This window comes from Dasypus novemcinctus, chromosome 9 (genome assembly GCF_030445035.2).
Source record: "Dasypus novemcinctus isolate mDasNov1 chromosome 9, mDasNov1.1.hap2, whole genome shotgun sequence".
Lineage (NCBI taxonomy): Eukaryota > Metazoa > Chordata > Mammalia > Cingulata > Dasypodidae > Dasypus > Dasypus novemcinctus.
Window position 1 is genome coordinate 100755576 of NC_080681.1, and position 22523 is coordinate 100778098.

Genomic DNA, 22523 nt, shown 5'->3' on the forward strand with positions numbered 1-22523 from the left:
GTGCGTCCAACAGGTGCTCAAAACACGCTCAGCGTGAAATGTAGCTCCCCAAGCAGAACTCTGACCTTAATGGCACCTTTTGTCTTTCAGGCTCACGGGCTTTCAGCTGCCCGCCACAATCGTCAGCGCGGCCACCACCCTCTCTCTGCGCCTGGTCAGTGACTACGCGGTCAGCGCGCAGGGCTTCCACGCCAGCTATGAAGGTAGGTAGGCTGGGAGCCTTGGCCCCCGGAGCCCGGGGCGGGGAGTGTCCCGTGTTGTCGTGTGTTGTCGTGAGAGCCACGGGAAAGAGCGGCTTCAGTTTCAGAGCTCGCGTCTGTCCTAACAAGCTAGTTACTAACCGCTAACTCAGTTACTTAAATTGCCATTTCTGCGTATCCAGGAAACTGAGAATTGAATTCAGAGCTCAGCAGCACTAGCTTATCCTGGGGGCTTGGTTACATCTACTTCTCTGTCCCTTTAACTGGGTTTTGTTGGGTTTTTATTTATTTTAAATTCGGTTTTATGTCAGGCTTAATTGTGTAAGGTACCTCAGCTTGTTTTTAGAAATAAGAGAGAGAAAAACCTTAAGTAAAAGAAATCAAATAAGTAGCTGAAAAGTTTCTACTCAATATAGTCTGCAAAGAGTCAGTGTTATATCATTCAGAGAACGTTCAATTTTTTTTATTAGCACTGGTTTGAGCTATGCAAATAATTTTCACTTCTCTCAGCCTGTTTAAATATGGTGTTAACATTCAAATTAACACTAATATCTTCAGATTATACACTATTATTATTATTAATTTTATTATGTTAGTTCAGAAGGTGGTACTGTTAGATCTCTGTCATTTCACTGGGAAATTTGCATCTCATTAATAGGTAATTATGCTGCTCTTGGCTAAGACCTGAACTGCTATTTTGTGTTGAGCTCATTAATAGGCATATTTTAAGACTGGTTAATGATAATTAATAACACTAATGATATAATACACTGGTAAAGCATGCCAATTACTAAAAAGCTTTCTTTCCTTGCTTTTAATCAAGAATTTAAAGAATAAGTGATGCTTTCTTGAATTAAGCTATGGGAATATGGAAACAGATACTAACTTTGTTTTGGCCAGGACTACACCATGGAAAGAGGGTGGGTATACCTCCTTAGCAAAAACCATCCTGGGTGAAGGGAGCTTGGGGCAGGCAGTTCAACACTTTAACCTGAATAACTGAGGGCTCCTGAGATGGTCCCAGTTATCTGTAACTGAGGGTTCCTAAGAAGGCTCTGGAAAAAGTTCCACATGCCTTTAATTGAGAGCTCCTGACATAACCCCAGTTGCCTTTAAACTGAGGCCTCCTGACAAAGATCTTTAAAGGATAGACTCCTGAGATAGCCCAATTTAAAGAAAAACAAAAACCCAATCAGCTCCTTCCAATGTCAAGCCCGTGGTCTTGGTCATCCTGGCAATATCTTTACTCCACCCCTGAATCCAAACTAATTCTTTCCAAGCTTGAGTGACAACCTCCTTACCTAGCGAGATCTCTTCAGAAGCTTCATGAAGTCTCTCTGGCCATTAGCTCTTGCCATGATTTGTTTGTTGACTGTGTTGAAGACCCAGGGGACCTGAATCTCTGGACTGACCATGTGATAGCCAGGCCCTGAGCCTCAACAGACTTTGCAACTCCTACACTCTGGTTTGTTGGACTTACCCCACTCGTCTAACATGGAGGTGAAGAAGGTCAACCACCACACCAGGAGCCAAGAGTGCCTACAACTGAAAGCAGGAGAATTGCATCCAGCATCCATCTGGAATCTAAGCCCCCTCTTGATATAGATGTGGAGTGGACACAACCATTCTAAGGTCCACAGGATGGAGGAATAGAGTATGGATTAGAGTGGATTTACTGATATTCTATTCATGAACTATTATGATTAGTAGTAATCAAAGAAAATGTGGCATTGGTGTGGAGAAAGTGGCCATGGTGGTTGCTGGGGTAAGGGAGTGGGAGGAAGAGATGTGATGTGGGGGTATTTTCGGGGGTTGGAATTGTCCTGGGTGGTGCTGCAGGGACAGTTACTGGACATTTTATGTCCTCTCATGGCCCAGTGGGTGGACTGTGGGAGAGTGTGGGCTATGGTATAGACCATTGACCATGAAGTGCAGCGGTGCTCAGAGATGTATTCACCAAGTGCAACGAATGTCTCATGATGATGGAGGAGGTTGTTGTTATGGGGGAGAGGAGTAGGATGAGGGGAGTGGGGGGTATATGGGAACCTCATATTTTTTGAATGTAACATTAAAAAAACAGACAAAAAAAAAAAAAAGACCAGCTGAGCCAGGGATGCTAGAGGAGGGGCCTGCAGAGATGCACTTGGGGCCAGACAGAGCTTCTAGTGGATCCTGTGGATCCTTGTATTAATATGAGGTCTGGATTTTCATGAGGCTTTGGGAAGTGTCCATTGATCCCTATCTACACCTCCCCCTCTGGGAAATAATGCCGAACACTGCTTCGCTGAGGCAAAACAGATTTGAGGGTATATTCCTAGGGTCCTTTTAAAATATTCTAACCTGGAATTTATGGGCAGGGTCTGCAGTTTATTAATATAAGCCCCTGAAGGTATATACAAACTTTCAAGTGTATGAGGTATAAGTAGTTTTTTCTAGGGAGGTTCTAGAGCAGAGGTCAACAAACGGTGGCCCCTGGGCTAAATCCAGCCCTTGGCTTGTTTCTGAAAATACAGTTTTATTCCACCACAGCCACACCTATTTGTTTGCATACTGTCTGTAGCTGCTCTCAGGCGCTACTGCTGCAGGGTTGAGTTCCTGGGACAGAGATGGAATGGCCTGCAAAATCTAAAATATTTAACTGTCTGTCCCTTTGTAGAAGAAGTTTTGCCAACCTCTGGCTTACAATAAACATTAGGCACCTGTGGCTATTCAGTTTAAACTAATTAAAATTAAATAAAGGGAAAACCTGAGTTCCTCAGTCACATTTAGCCACCTAGCGAGGGCTCGATACCCACATGTAGCGAGAGGCTACCAAATTGGACAGCACAGACATAGAACATTTCCAACATTGCAGTAAGTTCCATTAGACAATGTCTTCATTCGCCAGGGCTGCTATGTCAAATACCACAAACTATTTGTCTTAAACAGTGGGAATTTATTGCCTCATGGTTTTAGAGGCTAGAAGTCCAGCGTCAGGGTATCGGCAGGGCCTGCTTTCTCCCGGACAGACCCCTCCTCTTCCCACTGCCAGCATTATGCCAGTCCTCCGTCAGAGGGTGACCTCTTTTTTTGTGACTGCTCCTCTGGTTTCCACTGACTTCTGGCTTCTGCTGACTTCTGGTTTCAATTTCCTTGCCCAATTTCCCTTGCTTCTCAGGGCATCGACCATGTTGGATTAAGGCCCACCCTGATTCAGTTTGGTCTTATCTAAATAGGATATTGGAAGGCCCTATTCACCCATGAGCCTGCACCTTAATTAATAATATCTTCCAACACCCTGTTTACAAGTGGGTTCACACCCACAGCCACAGACCTGGGGGTTAGGACATGACATGTCTTTATGAGACCATGATTCAGTCCCCAGCAGATAGCACTGAGCTGGCACTGTCATCTGATTTGCAGGGGGTTAGGATTCAAAAGAATTTACTAAACACTAGGATAAAGTAAAGGCCAATGGGTGCCTCCTCACACCTGCCTGGCTCAGGTGAGGCAGCCCAGGCATGAACAACTCTGTATTCCATGGCAGGACCAACCGGGAAGTAGGAAGGGCCTATCCTACCTTAGCCTCATAGTGGTGTCAGGGCCATAGATCACTGGTGCTAAGAAAACAAAGGGCAGAATGACCTGACCACATCCAGTCAGCCTTGCTGGGTCCTCCGCTCCTTGGGCAGGCCTGGGTCTTGTCTATACAGGCCAACCCTGGCCCCAGTGCAGATAGGTTGCTCCAGTTGAGCAAGTCCCTTTGTGGCCAGCCTGTGCAAGGTGTCTGCAGATTTTTTAATGTGTGTGGCCAGCTGTCTTGGTACACTGCCCAGCAAAGTGGATCATTGAGGTCTCTGCTAACAAGTGAGTCAGGGAAGATAAACCAAGGCTGTGACTATTACCAAATCCCAGTGGCTTGGCTTGGGACTGGATTATGGGGCAATTTGTGCATCCGGTAAAATAGGAGCTCCAAAGTGGAGGGGAAGGAGGTAAGATGGGAGGAGCCAATAGGGACAGCCACTGCGAGGAATATGGCCCTGTGGTATATGCATCCCTCTCTATCGCTGGGTTTATTCAGGAAAAGCCTAAAGAATCCCATATTTGAGGATGCATTGATGGACACAAGTTTCTTGTGCTTATATCTAACTAACTGGGTGACCTTGGGCAAAAAGACTCTGAAGATTTGGCTTTCTGGGAAGGAGGTCAACCCCCTTGCTCCATTGCAGAATCCACCTTAGTCATATGTGCTGGATGACACACAGACAGACAGACAGGCTCTAAAGGAGAAGGTCTCCTGCTGGCCTGGGCTGCCCCCAGTTAGGACGGCTCCCTTATACTCTCTTCAGATGTCACTACATCCGTGCAAAACATCAGGGCCCTGCTCTTTGTAGGTCCCCTTGGCTGACAGTCCTGAATGTCTGCTATCAAAGGGAATTTGATCCTCCCGCACCCTCTTGCAGAGTGTGAAAAGTGCAGATAAGGACCTGAACTGCTGGAACTGCTGGTAGGGATTTTGGAGAAAGGTGAAGTCAGGTGAAGAGTGTCAGCTCAACAGCTGCTGCGGCTTCAAGGGAAGATCAAAAGGGCCAAGAGTCAAACCCCGAGACCACAGGAGATGCTTGAGTTGTAATCCCTGGGGGCAAGAGTGTGGGCTGCGGGGATCGGCAGGAGGGAAGGGATCTGCCCGTGTTGAGCTCTGACTGTGTGCCAGGCACTTTACACATGGTTGCTCACGTGATCCCCACAGTGCCCCTGTGGGCTGGTGTGCAATCGCCATCTCACAGCTGTAGAAGCTGGAGCTCGGGCGGGTTTGCGGCTCAGCTTAAGGCCACCTGATGGCCAGGAGTTCCCATGTGGCTTTTCTGACACCCAACACTATACTCTTGCCCTGCCCTACAGTCTTTGCAAAACGCCTGGCTTGCGATGCAGGCTGGCGGCTCCGTTTCATGGCAGGTAATCTGGAGCGGGATTAGAGGCACACGCAGACGCCTGCCTTGGGCTTCAGTGGGGCTCCGGGTGGGCGGGGGTCATCCCCTGGAGGTCACAAGTGATGTTTCCAGAGCATCTCAGCCAATATCGCCAGATACAACACAGGGCGTCCAGATAAGTTTGAATTTCAGGTCCACCGTGACTCAGAATTGGAATTTACTTATACTAAAACTTAGTTGTGGTTGATCTGAGATTCAGATTTAACCAGGCATCTTGTGTTTTATTTGCTGTGTCTGGCAACCCTCTTATCAGCATTGAGTCTAAAATAAGTCCCAGCAGTCATCACCCCACTCCCCTCCTCCTCTTTACTCCCAAATCTGCCCCCAACCTGCTCTTTCCAGCTGGGGGTACCTGTGCAGCACAGACAGCCTAGCCTCACCTCTGCTATCGTTGAGGGTACATCTAGATAGCTCTCTGCACACGCACACACGTGCATGCACAGATCCATGGGCACCTGAGAAGAGGCTACATGTGCAGGTCTGTAATCTGGCTAATGAGGCTGGCATCTTTCTGTGTTAATAAAAGTAGCCCTGATTTGTTCTTTCTAATGCATATCAGTAACAGGAGTCACTGTGGTTGATTCTACCCCAATTATTTAACCGATTATCTTCTGTGGACATTTAGGTGAAGAATATCCTTGTACACACAACTTAAACTTTTATCTAATTACCTTTGTAGAGGAAATCCTTGAAAATGCAATTGCTGGGTCAAAGAGTACATAGTATATCATTTGAAAGTGTCTTTAGAAATGTTGTACTAATGCACACTTCCCTTAACATTGCACGAGAGGGCTTATTTGCCCTACCTTGCCTACATTGCATTTTGGTGAGTTTTAAATCAGTTTCATTGATTAAACTGGACGAAAAAAGAAACCTCATTTGTTATCATTTGCATCTCTTTGATGATAAGTAAGGTTGAGCATGAAATATCGCTTACTAGCCGTTTTTTGATCGTTTGTAAATTGACTTTGTCTTCGCCCTGTTTTCCATGGGGCTGTTAGTATTTTTCTTATCTCTTTTTGTAAGTGTTTTTTTTCCCCCTTCATATTAAGGATATTAACAGAATGAGTTTCCTTTTGATGGGCAGCATTTTTCATTTTTATGCCACTAATTTTCTATTTTAATTTTAAATTTTTCTTTTAGGATGCTGCCCTTGGGCATCATGCTATTCCAGATCTTTTCCATGCCACAATCAGACAAATATTAATTTAAATGTTCACCTTATTCTTTTCTTTAAGTTTTATTTTTACATTTCACTTTTTTTGTCTTTATTCATTTTTTAAAATATTACATTCAAAAAATATGAGGTCCCCATATACTCCCCACCCCCCTCACCCCACTGCTCCCCCCATAGCAACATTCTCCTCCATCATCATGAGACATTCATTGCCTTTGGTGAGTACATCTCTGAGCATCGCTGTACCTCATGATCAATGGTCCACATCATAGCCCACACTCTCCCACGTTCCATCCAGTGGGCCATGGGAGGACCTACAATATCTGGTAATTGTCCCTGCAGCACCACCCAGGACAACTCCAAGTCCTGAAAACGCCTCCACATCTCATCTCCTCCTCCCATTCCCCACACCCAGCAGCCGCCACCGCCACCCTCTCCACGCCAATGCCACACCTTCTTCAATTACCAATCACAATAGTTCCCTCTGGAATTTAGTTGCGTTTCTTTTGGATTCTTTAACTCTCTCTGTCTAGGGCTTGGTGTGTGTATCATTTTGGTTTTTTCCTTGAGGATGTGGAACCCTGTGTCTTCTCCACTTGGCCCCCCCACATAGTTCTCCCTGATGTTTCTAGTCCTGTTGCTCTTTGGACATTTTTTTCTCTCACCTCTGCCTCCAGGCTTCTCCCCCTCCCCTCAAACAATTCCTCAAAGATTATTTGGATTTGTTTTTGTCTCTTCCAGACAGATCAGCGAGAGTTATCAGCAGATCAGAAATGTTAATTAGGCAAGAGTCTGTGCAGGTTTGTAATGCCTAGTCCTGGCTGCGCCTCTGAATTTTAGCAGCGTTCATCTTGAGACGTCACTGACTTGAAGGAAAGCGGTCTCTGCGAGCTGCATCTCAGACTCTTTGCTTTAATAGTCTAGATCTCAAGATAGGTATTTCTCTGGTTGACAAAGTCTGTCCATCATCGTGGTAGCTCACTATCAAAAAGCAGGAGGCCTCTGTAGAACTCAGGCTATTCTCTCTACTTAGTATCTCCACAGTGAAGCCAGAGAATGAGGGACCCTTATCCTTGCCAGACTCCTTGGTAACCATAAAAGGAGAGGTGGTGTAGCCCAGCAACTAAATTCTCAGATTGTGGCCTTCAGGCCTATATAGAATCAAATCCCATCTCGGCCACTCACTTGCTGTGTGGCCTTGGACTCGTGACTTCATTTCTCTGAGCTCCATCTTCTGCACCTATCAAACCAAAGGATAAGAATCTTGCTTCACAGAGCTGTTGTGAAGGTAAGAGGACACGTGAGTCACGTGGTGTGCTAAGAACACAGCCTGGGAAGTTCTCAGTGCTCGGTAAATGCCAGCTAATTAATCAAGTGACCCTCAGTCTAACCTTACTTGATTGGGATTATTTCAAGAGATGGGAGAAAAGACACGTCAACTCCATAGGCCGTGAGTTTGCGTAACATCCTTAATCTAGTTGCTCTTACAGTCTTACATCAGGCTGAGGCTTCTCTGAGGATGAAACTCGAGTTCTCCATGGCCATGAGCCCTCAGCTCTGCTTGAGAGAGGGCCCAGTGGACAGGGATGAGGTCTCGGCCCCACCACCCAGTAAACTGAGCGAACGAGGCCAAGGCCATGAGCCTCTTCTCTTTGTGCCAGAGGTGGTAGCTTTAGAGCTAAGGGTCCTAGTAACAGGCCCAGAGGATGTTAGACTTTTGGAATCATTGGCTTGGTGAGGACTCTGTTTAAATCGGTGACTCTTTCCCCAGATATACACACACACACATACACACATTCACACACACAAACACAAAAACAACCATTCTCCATATAGTCCAGGGGCAGTCACAGGTGCCCTGAAGCCCACGCATGAAGCCCTAGTCCACCTGAAAAGCTGAACCCAGAGAGGCTGACCGCACACCTAATGTTGGTGGCAGGGATTCTTTGGTTCACTGAGCTAGTATGTATTGAGTAACCACTGTGCAGAGGCCCTGTGCTGACACTGGAACTCATACCTGCATCCCTGAGCTTTCATTCAAGCCTCATTTTCAGTCCCAGTTTGTGGCCTCTACCCCTCTCCATCCACCCCCGAAGGAGACAGAACAAAGGAGAAGAAAGAAATGCTCGATTTAGTGTCGCTGCAGAAGAAAATTCCCTGGTCTACATTTGCCACCAACAGAAGGTCAGCAGTGTCATCTCTGCATAAGGACCAAAGCACATTGAAAAGAGGGTCAGATAGACAGACACATCTGTGAGGGACAGACAGACACAGACGTAGCTGCCTGTTGTTGCAGGTTAGGAGCAAGCTTTGGGACAGAGTGTGCGCTCACAGCCTTGGAAGGGGGAAGGGGGTACAGATCACTGTGCACACAGGGAAACTGGGGTCCAGAGAAAGAAGTGGAACGGGAGAGATGGGCCCCCCTGGTTTTATCCCACCCTCTAATGAGTCCGGCTGATTCACCTCTCCCAGCTCCAGCCTCTCAAAACAATTTCCTCATTCTGAAAGAATTCCCCAATTCTGGGACATTATACAGACATCTCAAAACTGGGCTAATGGAAGCTATTTGCTAATATATATACTGCATATGCAATTTTCGCCATTTCGGCCACTCCAGGCCTGAGCGCCTGGCCTGCCGAGGCCTCCTCGCGGGGGCAAGGGCATAAATGCCCATTTCCTCTGCCCAGGAGGGACGGCGCGTGCTTCCACAGTGAACCTGCTCTATTTCTGATGGCTCTGCCTTGGGAGTTGAAGAACATTCCTTTTAATCAGTCCTGTAGAGGAGTAAATTAATACATAGAGATGTGACATTTAAGACAAATTGGGTAGTGCTTCTCAATGAGTGAGGAATTTCATATTACATCCTCAGTGATCCCACAAAGCGTTCATCGTGCAGAACAATGCTTTCCCCCTTTGGGGGAGAGTATTAACATAACTTTAAGATGAAATTACCCCAACTCTGCACCCCGACCCTCCTTAGTTCAGGCTGTCAGAAGACTTGGAGGTGAGGGGAGAAAGAGTATTTTTGGGCAGCTAGACTGTCTGCAGGTAAAACCCATTTCTTCTCATGGCTATTCCTATTTATCCTTCCAGTCTATATATACTTCTCTGCCCCTGTTCATTCATTCATTCATTCAGCCAGAAAATATTTACTTAACCACTACTTTCTGCCAGGTCTCATGGTAGGCCTTGAGGATATAAGGATAAATAAGAAATGCCCCCTACCTTCAAGAACCTAAAAGGTTGGAGAGGAATAGGCACAGGGGTCAGAAAGACCCGGGTTCAAACCCTGGCTTTCCTGCCTACTAGCTGGGAGATTGTAGGCGAGCCTCCCAACTCCTCGGAATGGTATTTCTGCAAAACAGAAACCAAAACGCCTCCATGGGTACAATGAGGACTAAAGGAGTTAACTCACTGAAAATACCTGGCATAAAGCAGGTATCCAACAAACACCAGCCCCCTACCATGCAGAGAAGAGTACTCTCGTGCTTAGTTGGGTTTCGGGGATCAAGTTTGCTCTCTGCCACATACCCTCTGTGTGTACTTTGGATAAGGCACCGCACCCCTCAGTCCCTGCCTCTGTAAAATGGGATCACCCCTCAAGCTTTCCAGGGGTGGTTGTGAGCATTAGTGGTGAGAGATGGGATGTACCTAGAATGGTATTTGGCATCTAATAGACACTCAGTAAAAGCATGATATTATAACAGAGCATGGTGTGTTTTATGAGAGCGAAAAAAATTTTCTTTCCCCAGTCAAAACCTTTTTGTCAAACCTTGTGGCTCCCCAAGGGCAGGAGCTGTCACCTAATTTTGTTTCTTCTGCCACCATGATACCTTAATCCAAGGGCTTTGCACATAGGAGGGACATTGCAATAATGGCTGGCACTTGTCACACCGTCCCTCCCCCCCAGGATCCCTGCTAGTCCACTTAGGGCTTTTAGGCAAATTAACACAAGTGACTAGCTCAAAGGAGATACATAGATAAGTGAATGGAATATAGGCTGGTTTTTAACCCCATAGCCCCCTCTGCCTGGGCACCTTTTTCTTTTTCTTTTATAGTGCCCAACCTGAACAACTGTACACTGAAGCCCTGCTCTGAGTTTTCTTCTTAGGTGTGTACAGTCAGTTACTGTTCAACAAAAAGATTTCAGGAATCATTAGATACTTTGAGGCAAGGATCTCAGAGAGCTCGTACTTAAAACCCTCTCACTGTTTCCAGGTTGGAGTTCCAACTCTTTGCCTGGCCACCAAAATCCTGGCCCTCAGTCCTGGCCCCAACCCTTCTCCTACTCTAGCCACACTGGACTTGATCAGGTCCTCAGATAGACTACATTCTGTCTCCCCACTCATCCTTCAGACATGCTGAGTCCCCTTTCTCCCAGACCTCCTCCCCTCACCCCTGCCCTTCTTTTCCCAGCTATTTCTCATTCTCTTCCCCGTCTCTCTTAAACCATATGGGGGAGACCGCAGCAGGTGCACCACCCCCGTTTTACCTTCCCGTGGCTCCCTGGGCATCTCCCTCCATCACCCGCATCACTCGTGTATGAACTAGTCCTCGCCTGCCTTCCCCACGCTGTGTGTGCTTGCTGACAGCCAGAACACACAGTCGCACATTGAGCCCACAAGCTCAGGATCTGGAGGAAGGAGGGAGTCCCTGCTCAGCCAGTCAGCAGCCAGCCGTGGGGCTTTGAGCAAGTCTCTGACCCTCCTTTTACCTCCCCTGTTATATGAGGACAATGTAAAAATAATCCCTACTTGATCGGATTGTTGCTGGGAAGACAGGCAGTCATGCCAATCAAATTGTTCCTAACAGGGCCTGGTATGGAATCAAGACTCAGAAAGCATACATGTGTGAGCTATTATGATCACCATTCATAGCTGTGCCTAGTCCAGAGTCTGACACATAGTAGATGCTCAATAAATACTGCTGAAATAAGGGAATGAAAGTAAAAGATCAATGTAGAATAACCCAGACAAGAAGAGTGATTTGCTCAAGGTACTTGGTGCCATATTTCATTGACTCTAAGATGCCCTCGGCTGTAAGATGTAGCTTTATTTGATGTACCTCTAACAAAGAAAAAATGCTGCCAATTAAAATATGGCATGCCATCGACTGTATGACACATCCCAATTTCAGAGATACTAAAATATGAAAAAACATGCATCCCAGAACTGATGAAATACTGCAGCTGTTTAATTGCTTTGGATCATACCCTCAGCCTCGGTTTGGGGCGGGCCCCTCATGCTGAGCCCTTCCTTGGCACGTGCTCTCTGACTGCCATGGCCACCCCCTTTTCAGCATTCAGGTGGAGGTTCTCTGCCTGCGTGATCACCTTTAATTTGTTCTCTCACTCCAAGTCTCATTACTTCTCAATTTTCTGCATTGAACTCTATTTAACACCGATTAGCACACGTCTTCAGCTGATAAACGCCCTTTTTGCGGGAGGCAGCTGGATGCCCCGGTCTTGACCCTGTTTCCCATAACTGTGCCCGTGGCAAGTGGCCCCATAGAACCCAAGCAGACCCCTCCCAGGACCACTGCCAGCCCACTCACCTCCCACAGTGGCCCCGTGGCACCTCCATGGAGTTCCAGATCTCCACGCAACACAGGGGCCAGGACTCCTGTTTAAATGGGAGGGTCAGCTTCAACTGCACTCCGGCAGTGACTGTAGCTAGACACACACATCTCCCTCCTGTACCCCTGGGTCAGGGGACCTGTCACAGCTTTCTCCACTGACCCCAGCCTGGACCCCAGTTTCGGGGGCCTCATACCTATCTACCACCACTTCCCTGGGGTGGTTACCTCCCAACCCAGAGGCCGAGCATCAGCACAGAAAGAACCCTCCCAAAAGACGTAGCAAATTGAGTATTCCAACCCCCCCTCTGCCCATTAATTGATGATTTGGGGGTGATTAGCCACTGTTTTGGATTATTCTTTCCAGGCCTTCCTTCATTAGTGTGGATAATTGAGGGTTAAACCCATTGACATTTCATTTTAACAGCAGGAGCAAAAGCTCTTAGTGCATTCAGTGGGAGATTCTGCCTTGAGATGGGGCAGCAGACACATCACATCTCCATCCTTCCCCTTTCGGTCCCATTAATGAGAGGAGTTTTTCCCCCACACATCCTGTACCCTTATCCAAGTTGGCAATATCCCTAAGTCTGGGCCTCCGGGATGAAGGAAACAAAGGAACCTGCATTCGTTGAGCACCTTCTACATGCCAGGCAATGCAATGGGCATTTTGTAGACACTGCCACTTCAGCACTGCACCAGCAAGGCCTTAGGATCCCCATTTTCCAGATGAGAAAACTGAGGCCCAGAGAGTTAGTTACCTTGCTTGGGGTTACACAGCGAGTAAGTGCCATCCACGGTTTGGAAATCAGTCTGATTCCAAAAGCCATGCTTTCTCCGCAATGGGCTACCTCTCAAAAGGAGTCCCCCACAGGCCTGCCCCTCCTGAACCCGCAGAAAGGAGGGGCGCAGGAGAGTCGGGTGGGCCAGCAGCACGATGCCGCAGTGTCTCCCAGGGATTTGCAGTTTCTGGAACAGGCATCACACAGCGTCCTTGCTGCCTGGGATCCTGTCTTGTGATGATGGTTTGCCCTCCTGCTCTGTGAGCCTTCCTTTCAGCTCTCCCCTCCCTTTAGGTTTTTTGTTTGTTTGTTTTTTTAAAATTTTTTAATTCATTTTTTAAAAACATTACATTCAAAAAATATGAGGTCCCATTCAACCCCACCGCCCCCACCCACCACTCCCATCATCATGACACATCCATTGCATTTGGTAAGTATATCTCTGGGCATCGCTGCACCTCATGGTCAATGGTCCACATCATAGCCCATACTGTCCCACGTTCCATCCAGTGGGCCCTGGGAGGATCTACAATGTCCAGTAATTGTCCCTGAAGCACCACCCAGGACAACTCCAAGTCCCGAAAACGCCTCCACATCTCATCTCTTCCTCCCATTCCCCGCACCCAGCAGCCACCATGGCCACTTTTCCCACACCAGTGCCACATTTTCTCTGTGGACCTTGGATTGGTTGTGTCCATTGCACATCTGTGTCAAGAGGAGGCTTTGATTCCACATGGATACTGGATGCAATCCTCCTGCTTTCAGTTGTAGGCACTCTAGGCTCCATGGTGTGGTGGTTGACATTCTTCAACTCCATGTTAGCTGAGTGGGGTAAGTCCAATAAATCAGAGTGTAGGAGTTGAAGTCTGTTGAGGCTCAGGGCCTGGCTATCATATTGTCAGTCCAGAAATTCGAATCCCCTAGATATATCTTAAACCCCAGTACCAACTACAATTCCAGTAAAGTAGCATGAAAGGCTTGTGAAAAGAGATCCCATCTGTGTCCAGCTCCATCACACAGAAACACCAGTTCCAAAGAAGGGCCAACTGACATGGCAGTGAACCCCATCTGCCATGACCATAGAACCTTTAGGTTTTTATCTGACCATAGTTTAGAAGTAAAACAGGGAAGTGGACTTGGCCCAGTGGTTAGGGCGTCCGTCTACCACATGGGAGGTCCGCGGTTCAAACCCCGGGCCTCCTTGACCCATGTGGAGCTGGCCCATGCACAGTGCTGATGCGCGCAAGGAGTGCCATGCCACGCAGGGGTGTCCCTGCGTAGGGGAGCCCCACACGCAAGGAGTGTACCCCATAAGGAGAGCCGCCCAGTGCAAAAGAAAGTGCAGCCTGCCTAAAAATGGTGCCGCCCACACAGAGAGCTGACACAAGATGACGCAACAAAAAGAGACACAGATTCCCATGCCACTGACAACAACAGAAGCAGACAAAGAAGAACAGGCAGCAAATAGACACAGAGAACAGACAACTGGGGTGGGGGTGGGGGTGGGGGTTGGGGTGGGAAGGGAGGAGAAATAAATAAATAAATAAATCTTTTAAAAAAAAAAAAGAAGTAAAACAGATGGGGCTTGGTCATGAGTCAAAGTCTAGGAGTTAGTCCTGTGAAGTGGAGAGGGGCAGAGGAACGGCAAGCCGGGCATTGCCACCTCAGGGCCTGCGTACCTTCTTTGCCTCGGCCTGCACCACTCTCCCTCCGTGACCCCTAGCTCTCTCCTTTGCCTCATTCAGGTCCCTGCCCAAACATCCCCTACCAGAAACCTGTGACCACACCATGTAACAGAGCACCCCCCTCACTCCCTATCACCCCCTGAGATACTGCACTTTTTTATCTTTTCTTTATTTTCTGTCTCTCGTATCAGAATGTAAGTTTCCTGGAATCACAGGTTTTGTCCTTTTTGCATTTGTTGCTGTTGTTCTCTGATGAATCTTTAGCTCCTAGAATAGGTCCTGGCACATCGTAGTAGGTGCTCAATAAATATTTGTTGACTGGGAGGGAGGAAGAAAGGAAGGAAGGGAAGAAACCAAAGGCTACAAGAAAGAAAGAGCATAGATATTCGAGCAACAGCTGGAAGACTCTAGGGGCAGAGGTATAGTGTGAGAAGGAGGAGCAATGATAGCTGAGCCCATGCAAGGGTCAAGGGCCAGCTCGTGCAGGACCTTGGAGACGACAGGACAGAGTTTTCACATTGTCGCCAGAGAGAGGACAATCACTGAAGGGTCTCAGGCAGGGAGATGACCCCATGAAATTGGTGATTTAGAGACAGTGAGAAGGGAAGGGGACCAACTGCAGGCAAGAGGTCCAGTGGCAGGTTGGGGCCATCGTCCAGCATAGAATGTGCCTGGACCTTTACCAACACCGAGGATGGTGCCAGGACAAGGACCAAGCCCTGGGCTCACCTGTGTTCCTCACCTTCCTTTTGTGGATGGGTCTCTAAGCTGATGGAGCAGAAGGAATGCCCTCTACTGAGAGCAGCTTGGCTTTCACAATTGTTTAAGGAAAACATTGATGACATCTTGTCTCTTCTGCTGCATTCATGGTGTGACTGTAACTGACTGAACAGGCTCACCCTGAGAGTCCTGATGAATAGATGCACGTTCAAGTGCTGGGGTCTCCAGTTATAAGTGATGTGGAGGAAACCCTAGAGAACACACTTGGATCTTTAGCTCCTAGAATAGGTCCTGGCACATGGTAGATGCTCAATAAATATTTATTGGAAGAGAGGGAGGAAGGAAGGAAGAGAAGAAATCGAAAGCCAGAAGAAAGAAAGAGCATGGATATTTGAGTAACTCCAAGAAATTCCTTGGGGCAGAGGTATAAAGTGTGAAGAGGAAGAGCAAATGCATTAGATGGTGCTGACTGAAAGGATGAAGATGAAAGCTAACGTTTCTTGAGCCCTCACCGGGTGCCAGGCACCCTCCTCTGTGCCCTACATACAACAACATTCATCCTCATGACAAGCTTCTGAGGTAGGCGCTGTTTTTATCCCACTTTACAGATGAGGTTAAGTAACTCACTCGAGGTCACACTGCTACTAAGAGGTAGAATATGGTTTTGAACGCAGGCTCTTCCAATAAAATAATTTCATGGATCCGGACCTACTAGATCAAAATAAAATATTTCAAGCTCTGCACCTAAGTTTAAAGGATTGATCAAAAGAAAAAGCTGCACTAACCTGCCTATATTCAAATGTAAAAATTCCGTGCAATAAAAGCCATCTGAAATGAAAAGAGAAACAACCGACCATTGAATAATAGGACACCAAAGAAAGGGTTAAGCGCTGTATTATGTAAGGAGTCCCTATAAAAGTGGTAAGAAAAGATGCTTGGGTGTTCACAACAGAGGAAATAGAGTTAACAAGGAACTACACAGGAAAAGGCTTCGGTTTTGCTAATAATGTGCATTAAAACAATGATGTAGCACTTTATCCTTATTAGATTAGCCTGAAGAACCTTGAGAAGGTACAATGCAGTGCTGGAGGGGCACGCTGGCATGTCGCTGGTGGTGATGTAAATTAGTCCTTTGGGAACCCAATTTGACAGCATGCATCAAGAATCATAAAATGCTCATGTCGTTTGACCCAGTAATTCGCCTCCTGGGAATATATCCTATGGAAATAATTTAACAGAAGAAGAAAGTTATATGTGTGAAAGTTTTGATTTCTGCATTATTTAAAGTGATGATAAATCGGAAACTGTAAAAGTGTCCAACAATAGGGGAATGGTGAGAAAATTATGGTATATCTACCTCATGGATTTATGCAGCCATTTAAATTATAATAACATTATTTAGTAATATGGAAAGATGTTTATGATATCATTTTCAGTGGAAAAAAGCAGAATACAAAATTGTTTCCCCATATATATTACAACCATGTAGAGTAGGTCTTAATACGGACAGGGGCTGAATGGAAATAAAAGGGGAAACAATTGATATGAGGAGGCAGTGAGCTTGTGGGTGATTTTTTTAGTTCCACTCCATGGCCGCTCTGGTGTTGTTTGTGTGATTAGTAACAAAGAGGAGAAAATCCAAAACCGAAGTGTAAACTAAAACCAACTGTCCAGCAATATGTCCCAGCTTATATAAAAACTATATAAAGGTTTTGGTTGGCTGTGAATTCAACGTGAGTCAAATGTCACATGGCTCTATTAATAAATACAGACTCCAGATCTTGGGAAGTGAATGCATTCAGAGGAATGAAAATCTATGTAATAAAGAATTGCAGAGTAGCAAGATATTTTTGAGGGGTATGGCTTTTTCGCCAGCGCAGAGTGGGTATTTCAGAAGAATGAGGGAGAGAAATGATGAATCAACATCAGGGATGATTTTAAAGGAAAGACCTAGAAGTAATATGAGAGTTTATTACATAGAAGACAGAATTAAGATTTATTTTGGGTTGCCCCAGAGAACAGCAGATGTTAGAGGAAGGCCAATTTCAGCCAAGAATCAAGAACAAATTTAAAATAACTTTAATGACCATAAGTTGGGATGGGCTCCCTTGTGAGATAATGAGTTCCCCATTTCTGGGAGTGATCAAGAAAGGTTTGCCTGATCAAACTCTGCCAGGAATGCTGTTAGCATACTTCTCAAACTGGTGTATGTACTGGATTTTGTCAAATTTAACATTCCATCAATTGTAAGGTGCAACATTTTATGTACTGCTAAGAAATACAAATGCTGCCAATTAAACTATGAGACACCTTTGATTGTAAGACTCATCCCAATTTCTGAGATGCTTAAATGTGGGGAGAAAAAAATGAATGAAGTATTTCATAGCCCCAGTGGTACATGGTGTATTGGGAGTGCCAAAATCTACAGGCTTACCAAGGCCCATCTTCCAATTTTGTCAGGGTTGGCAGGATTAAAACCACCATCTACATATATGGAGTAAAATGCAAATAGTCATTTTAAAAAAAGACAGGGCAGGATACTTCAGAGACATGTCCTGCTAGTGGCTGGCTACCCCAGCTTGGTGCCCCCACCACCACATTCCTCTCCTTTTGAGGGTTTCTTTGGTTTGAGAAGCTTAGCTGAACTGGAGAGGGGGTTGTGCTAGATGCCTTCTAAATTTCATGACAAATATAAGACTCCCTAATTCAATGGCTCTATGATTCTGTGACTCATCCTCTCCCCATCCATTAGTTCAGTGGACTTTGGTGCCAGAATGTTTTCTAATCTTTGGTATTGGTTGAGGCCTTGGCTGTTGAGCCCTGTTAACACCCAGGCTGCAGGGATGCAGGGACGTGGCCAGTCCCCATCTGCCAGATCTCTTCCTGTCCTGTGTTCCCAATAACCCCTGGAACTGCGGAAGCCCTTTGTGAACCAGGAAGCAGCTGAGGACCTGAAAAGGCATGGCTAGCCATTTCCAGGCCCAGATGAGCCAGAGCCCAGTGCCCGCAGAGGCCCCCGCAGTCCGTTCCTGGAGGCAGGAGGAAAGCAGGAAGTAGCCCAGGCAGTTTAAGAAGTTTGTATTTTGGAATCAAATATTTCTTGGGTTATTCTTCCACTCACTGTGTGCTGTCTGGGAATAATCTCTGTAACCTCTCTGAGCCTCAGTTTTCTCACCTGTAAAATGGGGCTGTTGTCTGAGCACAAGATAACAGTAGTGCTCACCCATAGCCATGCCCATTGAGATCGAGCTTGCTTCTTACTCCAGTGTTGCTTCTTGCCTGGAGAACACATGAAACTCTTCTCTTACAGCTTCCATGTCCATCTCAAATGGAGGGTGAGATGCAGGTGGATTCCTTTCCTTTCTTGGGAAATGTCTGGAAGGCTGAGGTTTAAACAGCCTACTCCTCACAAACCGTGGAGAGTTCTGTTTCTCATGCTGCATGCCCAGCTGCCTTGGAGAACAACATGAGCCTGCTTAGAGGCAGCACATGGACTGGTTGGCTTCTGACGAAGGCTTCTTGGAATGCTGCATATCTTTCTTGGTTTCTGTTTGTTCAATCAACCAGTCAGGAGAAAATGCCCCAAACACAGTAACAGTTATGAAAACCTGGCTTTCTTGTTAATTTCATCTACCCAAGCAGCCAGTCATATACCCATCCATTCATTCATCCACAAGCATGCCTTGAAGACCTACTCTGAACAGGGCCTAGGAAAACTCAGATGAGTAAGACCCAGTCCTTGCCCTTGGACACTTGTGATCTGGTTGGGGACTGTGGCAGTTTGATATTATTTATGAATCCCCAAAAAAGAGACAAATTATGTTTGTAAACTGGTCTGTACCTCTGGGTGTAATACCTTTTGGTTGTATTAAATTCAAAAGTGTTAAGTTTACTGGATAAAAGATTAGGGCGTTGATTTGACCATGTCAGTAGGGCATGACTCAGAGTTGAGTCCCCACCCCCTTGGTGGGCTGATATAAATGGACACTCACTCAAGAAGACACAGAAGAAGATACACAGCAAGAAGAGAGAGCTTCATAGACACGGAAGAGGAGACAACTTTGCCATTCATTTTTTGATCCTGGGGAGAGATAAGCTGATATTGGAAGCCCTGAGAGACAAGCCCTATGCCAGCCTACAGATGAGATCGGAAAAAGCTTTGTCCACGGGGCCTTAAGGGGAAGAAGGAAGGAGAGACCAGGCAGAGATCACCTGCCATCTTGTTTTAACATGTGGCAATTGACTTTGATGAGAAAGTAGCCTTGAGTTGGACTCTTTAGGGCCTTGTAATTGTAAGCTTTTCCTCCAAATAAGTACTGTACAAAAGCCAACAGATTTCTGGTACTTTGCATCAGCATCCCTTTGGCTAATACAGGGACACAGACAAGAAATCAGACAATTGCAACGTGTGTCATGATCACTGCTGGAGAGGTTAGGGCATGGGGCACCATGCCACTTGCTTAGTTCATGGAGAAAAGCTCAATAGATGGCCTTTGGATTCCATCCCACAGCTATTGGGGAATCCCCAGGCCCTGAGTCAGCAGCACACACACTCACGAGGTTGGAGTTGCCTGGCACCTTTGAAGAACTGCAATGAGGCCAGTGTGACTGAATGAGCAGGGTGAGGTGGGAGTGGGGGTACGAGGAGGTGATGGAGTGAGTCAGAGAGAAAAGAAGGGACCAGGTCATGTGCAGCTTTTGAATTATGGAAAGGACTTTGGCTTTTACTCTGAGTAGAATAGGAGCCATTGGAGGGTTTTGAGAGGATGGCCTGATCTGATTTACCTTTAAACAACTACTTTGTTGAGACTGTCCTGAAGCTTTAAGTGAAAGGGTAGAAGCAGAGAGACTGACCAGGCATCTACTGCCAAGATCAAGGCAAGAGACAAGGGAGGTTTGGACCAGAGCAGTAGTAAGGGAGAGGAAGAGAAGTAGACATATTCCAGATAGATGTTGAAGGTGGAGCCAACAGAACTGTCTGACAGCTTGAATGTAGGGTGTTAGCAATAAGGCAAGGGTGACTCCGAGAGTTTTGGCCCAAGCAACTGGAAGCTTAGAGCTGCCATTAGCTGAGAAGGAAAGCCTGTAGATGGAGCAGGCTTGGGGATGCAGAGAACAGGAATGCAGAGAACAGTTTGGACTGTTAGGTGTCAAGTGCTGGTTTGACGTCCAGGAGGAACCGATGGCAAGTAGTTAGACGGAGAGGGACTATCTGGAGATATAAATTGGGGCATCCGCAGCATGTAATGTAGATTACATGTAATGTAGATAGTATTTAAAGCCATGAGGCTGGAGGGGATTACCTTGAGAGGGACTAGAGTTAGAAAACAGAAATTCTCTTTTCTCCCCAAAGCCACACAACCTCATGGTATTCAGAGAGAGATCATCACTCTTCTTTTCCCAGGTACAAGACTGGGAAAGTTACATCTCTTTCCCAGTTCTTGGAAGAAGCTGTAGCTTCAGTTCCTTCCAGGGAAGGGCAGGTCAGCCTACAGAGAACTGGGGACCAAGGTCAGCAATGGCTCTGGCAAGGGAGACCTGGGCCTGCCCCAAGGGGCTTGTGGGTTCCCTTCCTGTAGCAGGTGTCAGGAGGCAAAGGGACCTGAGCCTGCAGCCCCCAATGAGAGCTCAGCAGTGGCTGAGTGGAGGGATGCAGTCTCTGAAGAGCTGACGGGCTCTACCCCATGGTCCTGAGAGACACAAGAGAAGGTTTGTGCTGCAGAGAAGATGCCCCTCTGAGCAGAGGGGACTGGCTCTGTGTGTGTTGGGTGTTGAGGGAGCTGTTGACAGCACAAGCAAAGGATCGCCTGCAGCACAGGAGCAAAAGCTCGGCTCTGCCTGGCAGGCACCTCTTGTCCAGAGAACTATGGATTGAAAAATCCATAACGGGCATGACAGTGCATGATAATACTTGAGAAGAAATCCACGACGTCTACTTTCAAAGCAACGCCATGCAACGCGGGACTTCCATTCCCCAGAATGCTGAGCTGTGGCTCCGTTTTTGTAGCTGCAAACACATTCCCCTGTCAGCAGGGAAGGACAGTTAGCACACCTGTGGGTTGGGCTTGGCCTTGGGCTTCCTTCTGAAGGTTAATGAAAGTGAGACCTGGGGGACCATTCACAGGTGGGGCACCAGGAAAGCAACAGCCAGTCCTATTTGCTGCAAAATGCAGACAAGCTTGGAGAAAGACAGGCATGTCCCCTCTATCTGTGAGCCCTGGCACCTACAATGGAAGGAGCTATTTTGGATTTGGCAGTATTTCATTGGCTTCATTTATGTGATTGTGTGGGCTTAGAGGAGAATCTTCCATTTATTTGAGAAATATTTATTGCGTGCCCACTCTGTCGCAGCCACCGTTTAAAATTCTGACCTTAAAGTAGTGACAAAACCAACAAAAGCTCCTGCCTTATGGAGCTTGCATTCTGGTTTATGGAGCAGGTAATAGACAAGCTGAATAAGTAAAATATAGTATATAGATGTTGATAAGTGCAAAGCAAACTCAAAAGCAGCAGAGGCTAGGATGGGTCCAGGGTAGGGAGATTACGGTTTTAGATTGGATAGCTGGGAAGACCAGCTTGAGAAGGTGATATTTGTTTTAAGACCTGAAGGGGTAAGCCACAGGGATATATAGGGGATGAGCGAATAGCAAGTGCAAAGGCCCTGGGGTGGGGCATACCTGGCATGGGTGTTTGGTGTTTTTTCTTCTTTTTTAAAGGAGCTTAGATTACATAAAAGTTACATTAAAAATATGGGGTATTCCCATATATCCCACTCTCTTCCCCCTCACCTTTTTCCCAATTAATAACCTCTTTCATTAGTGTGCTACATTTGTTACCATTGATGAATAGATATTGATGCATTGCCACTAACCAAGTTCTATAGCTTACATTATGATTTATACTTTGCCCCACACAATTTTATAGGTTTTGACAAAATGTATAATGGCCTTTATCCATCATAGCAATATCATGCAGAACAATTCCAGTGTTCCAAAAATGCCCCATATTACACCTATTCTTCCCTCTCCCTTCCCTCAGAACTTCTGATGACCACTGTTTTTTTTTCTTTTTTCTTTTTTTTGTAAATTTATTGAAGTATATGACTCATACATAAACAATAAGTGTGTAGTAATAGTTGTGAACTTATAAAACAAACATATATAACAGCATACAGGACTCTCATAAATCACCTACCACCAATACTTTGCATTCTTGTTAAACATTTTTAACTAATGATTAAAGAGCATTGTCAAAATATTACTACTAATCAAAGTATTTCCCCCAACCCACCCTATTATTATTACCTATATCATTTATATATGAACATACATAAGAAATTAAGTGTATAGTAAAAGTTGTGAACTTAAAAAGCAAACATGCATAATATGATACAGGGGTCCCATACATCAATCCTCCAT

The 22523-nt window shown here is 46.2% G+C and overlaps 1 protein-coding gene across 1 annotated transcript in view; it reads left to right on the forward strand.

Moving 5' to 3' along the window:
• The window catches only part of CSMD2 (CUB and Sushi multiple domains 2), a 671930-nt gene that overhangs the window by 132340 nt on the left and 517067 nt on the right, over positions 1–22523 (forward strand). The window contains exon 3 of the mRNA XM_058303940.2: positions 91–203. Coding sequence (XP_058159923.1) covers positions 91–203 — 113 coding nt within the window. The remainder of the gene's footprint in view (positions 1–90; positions 204–22523) is intronic.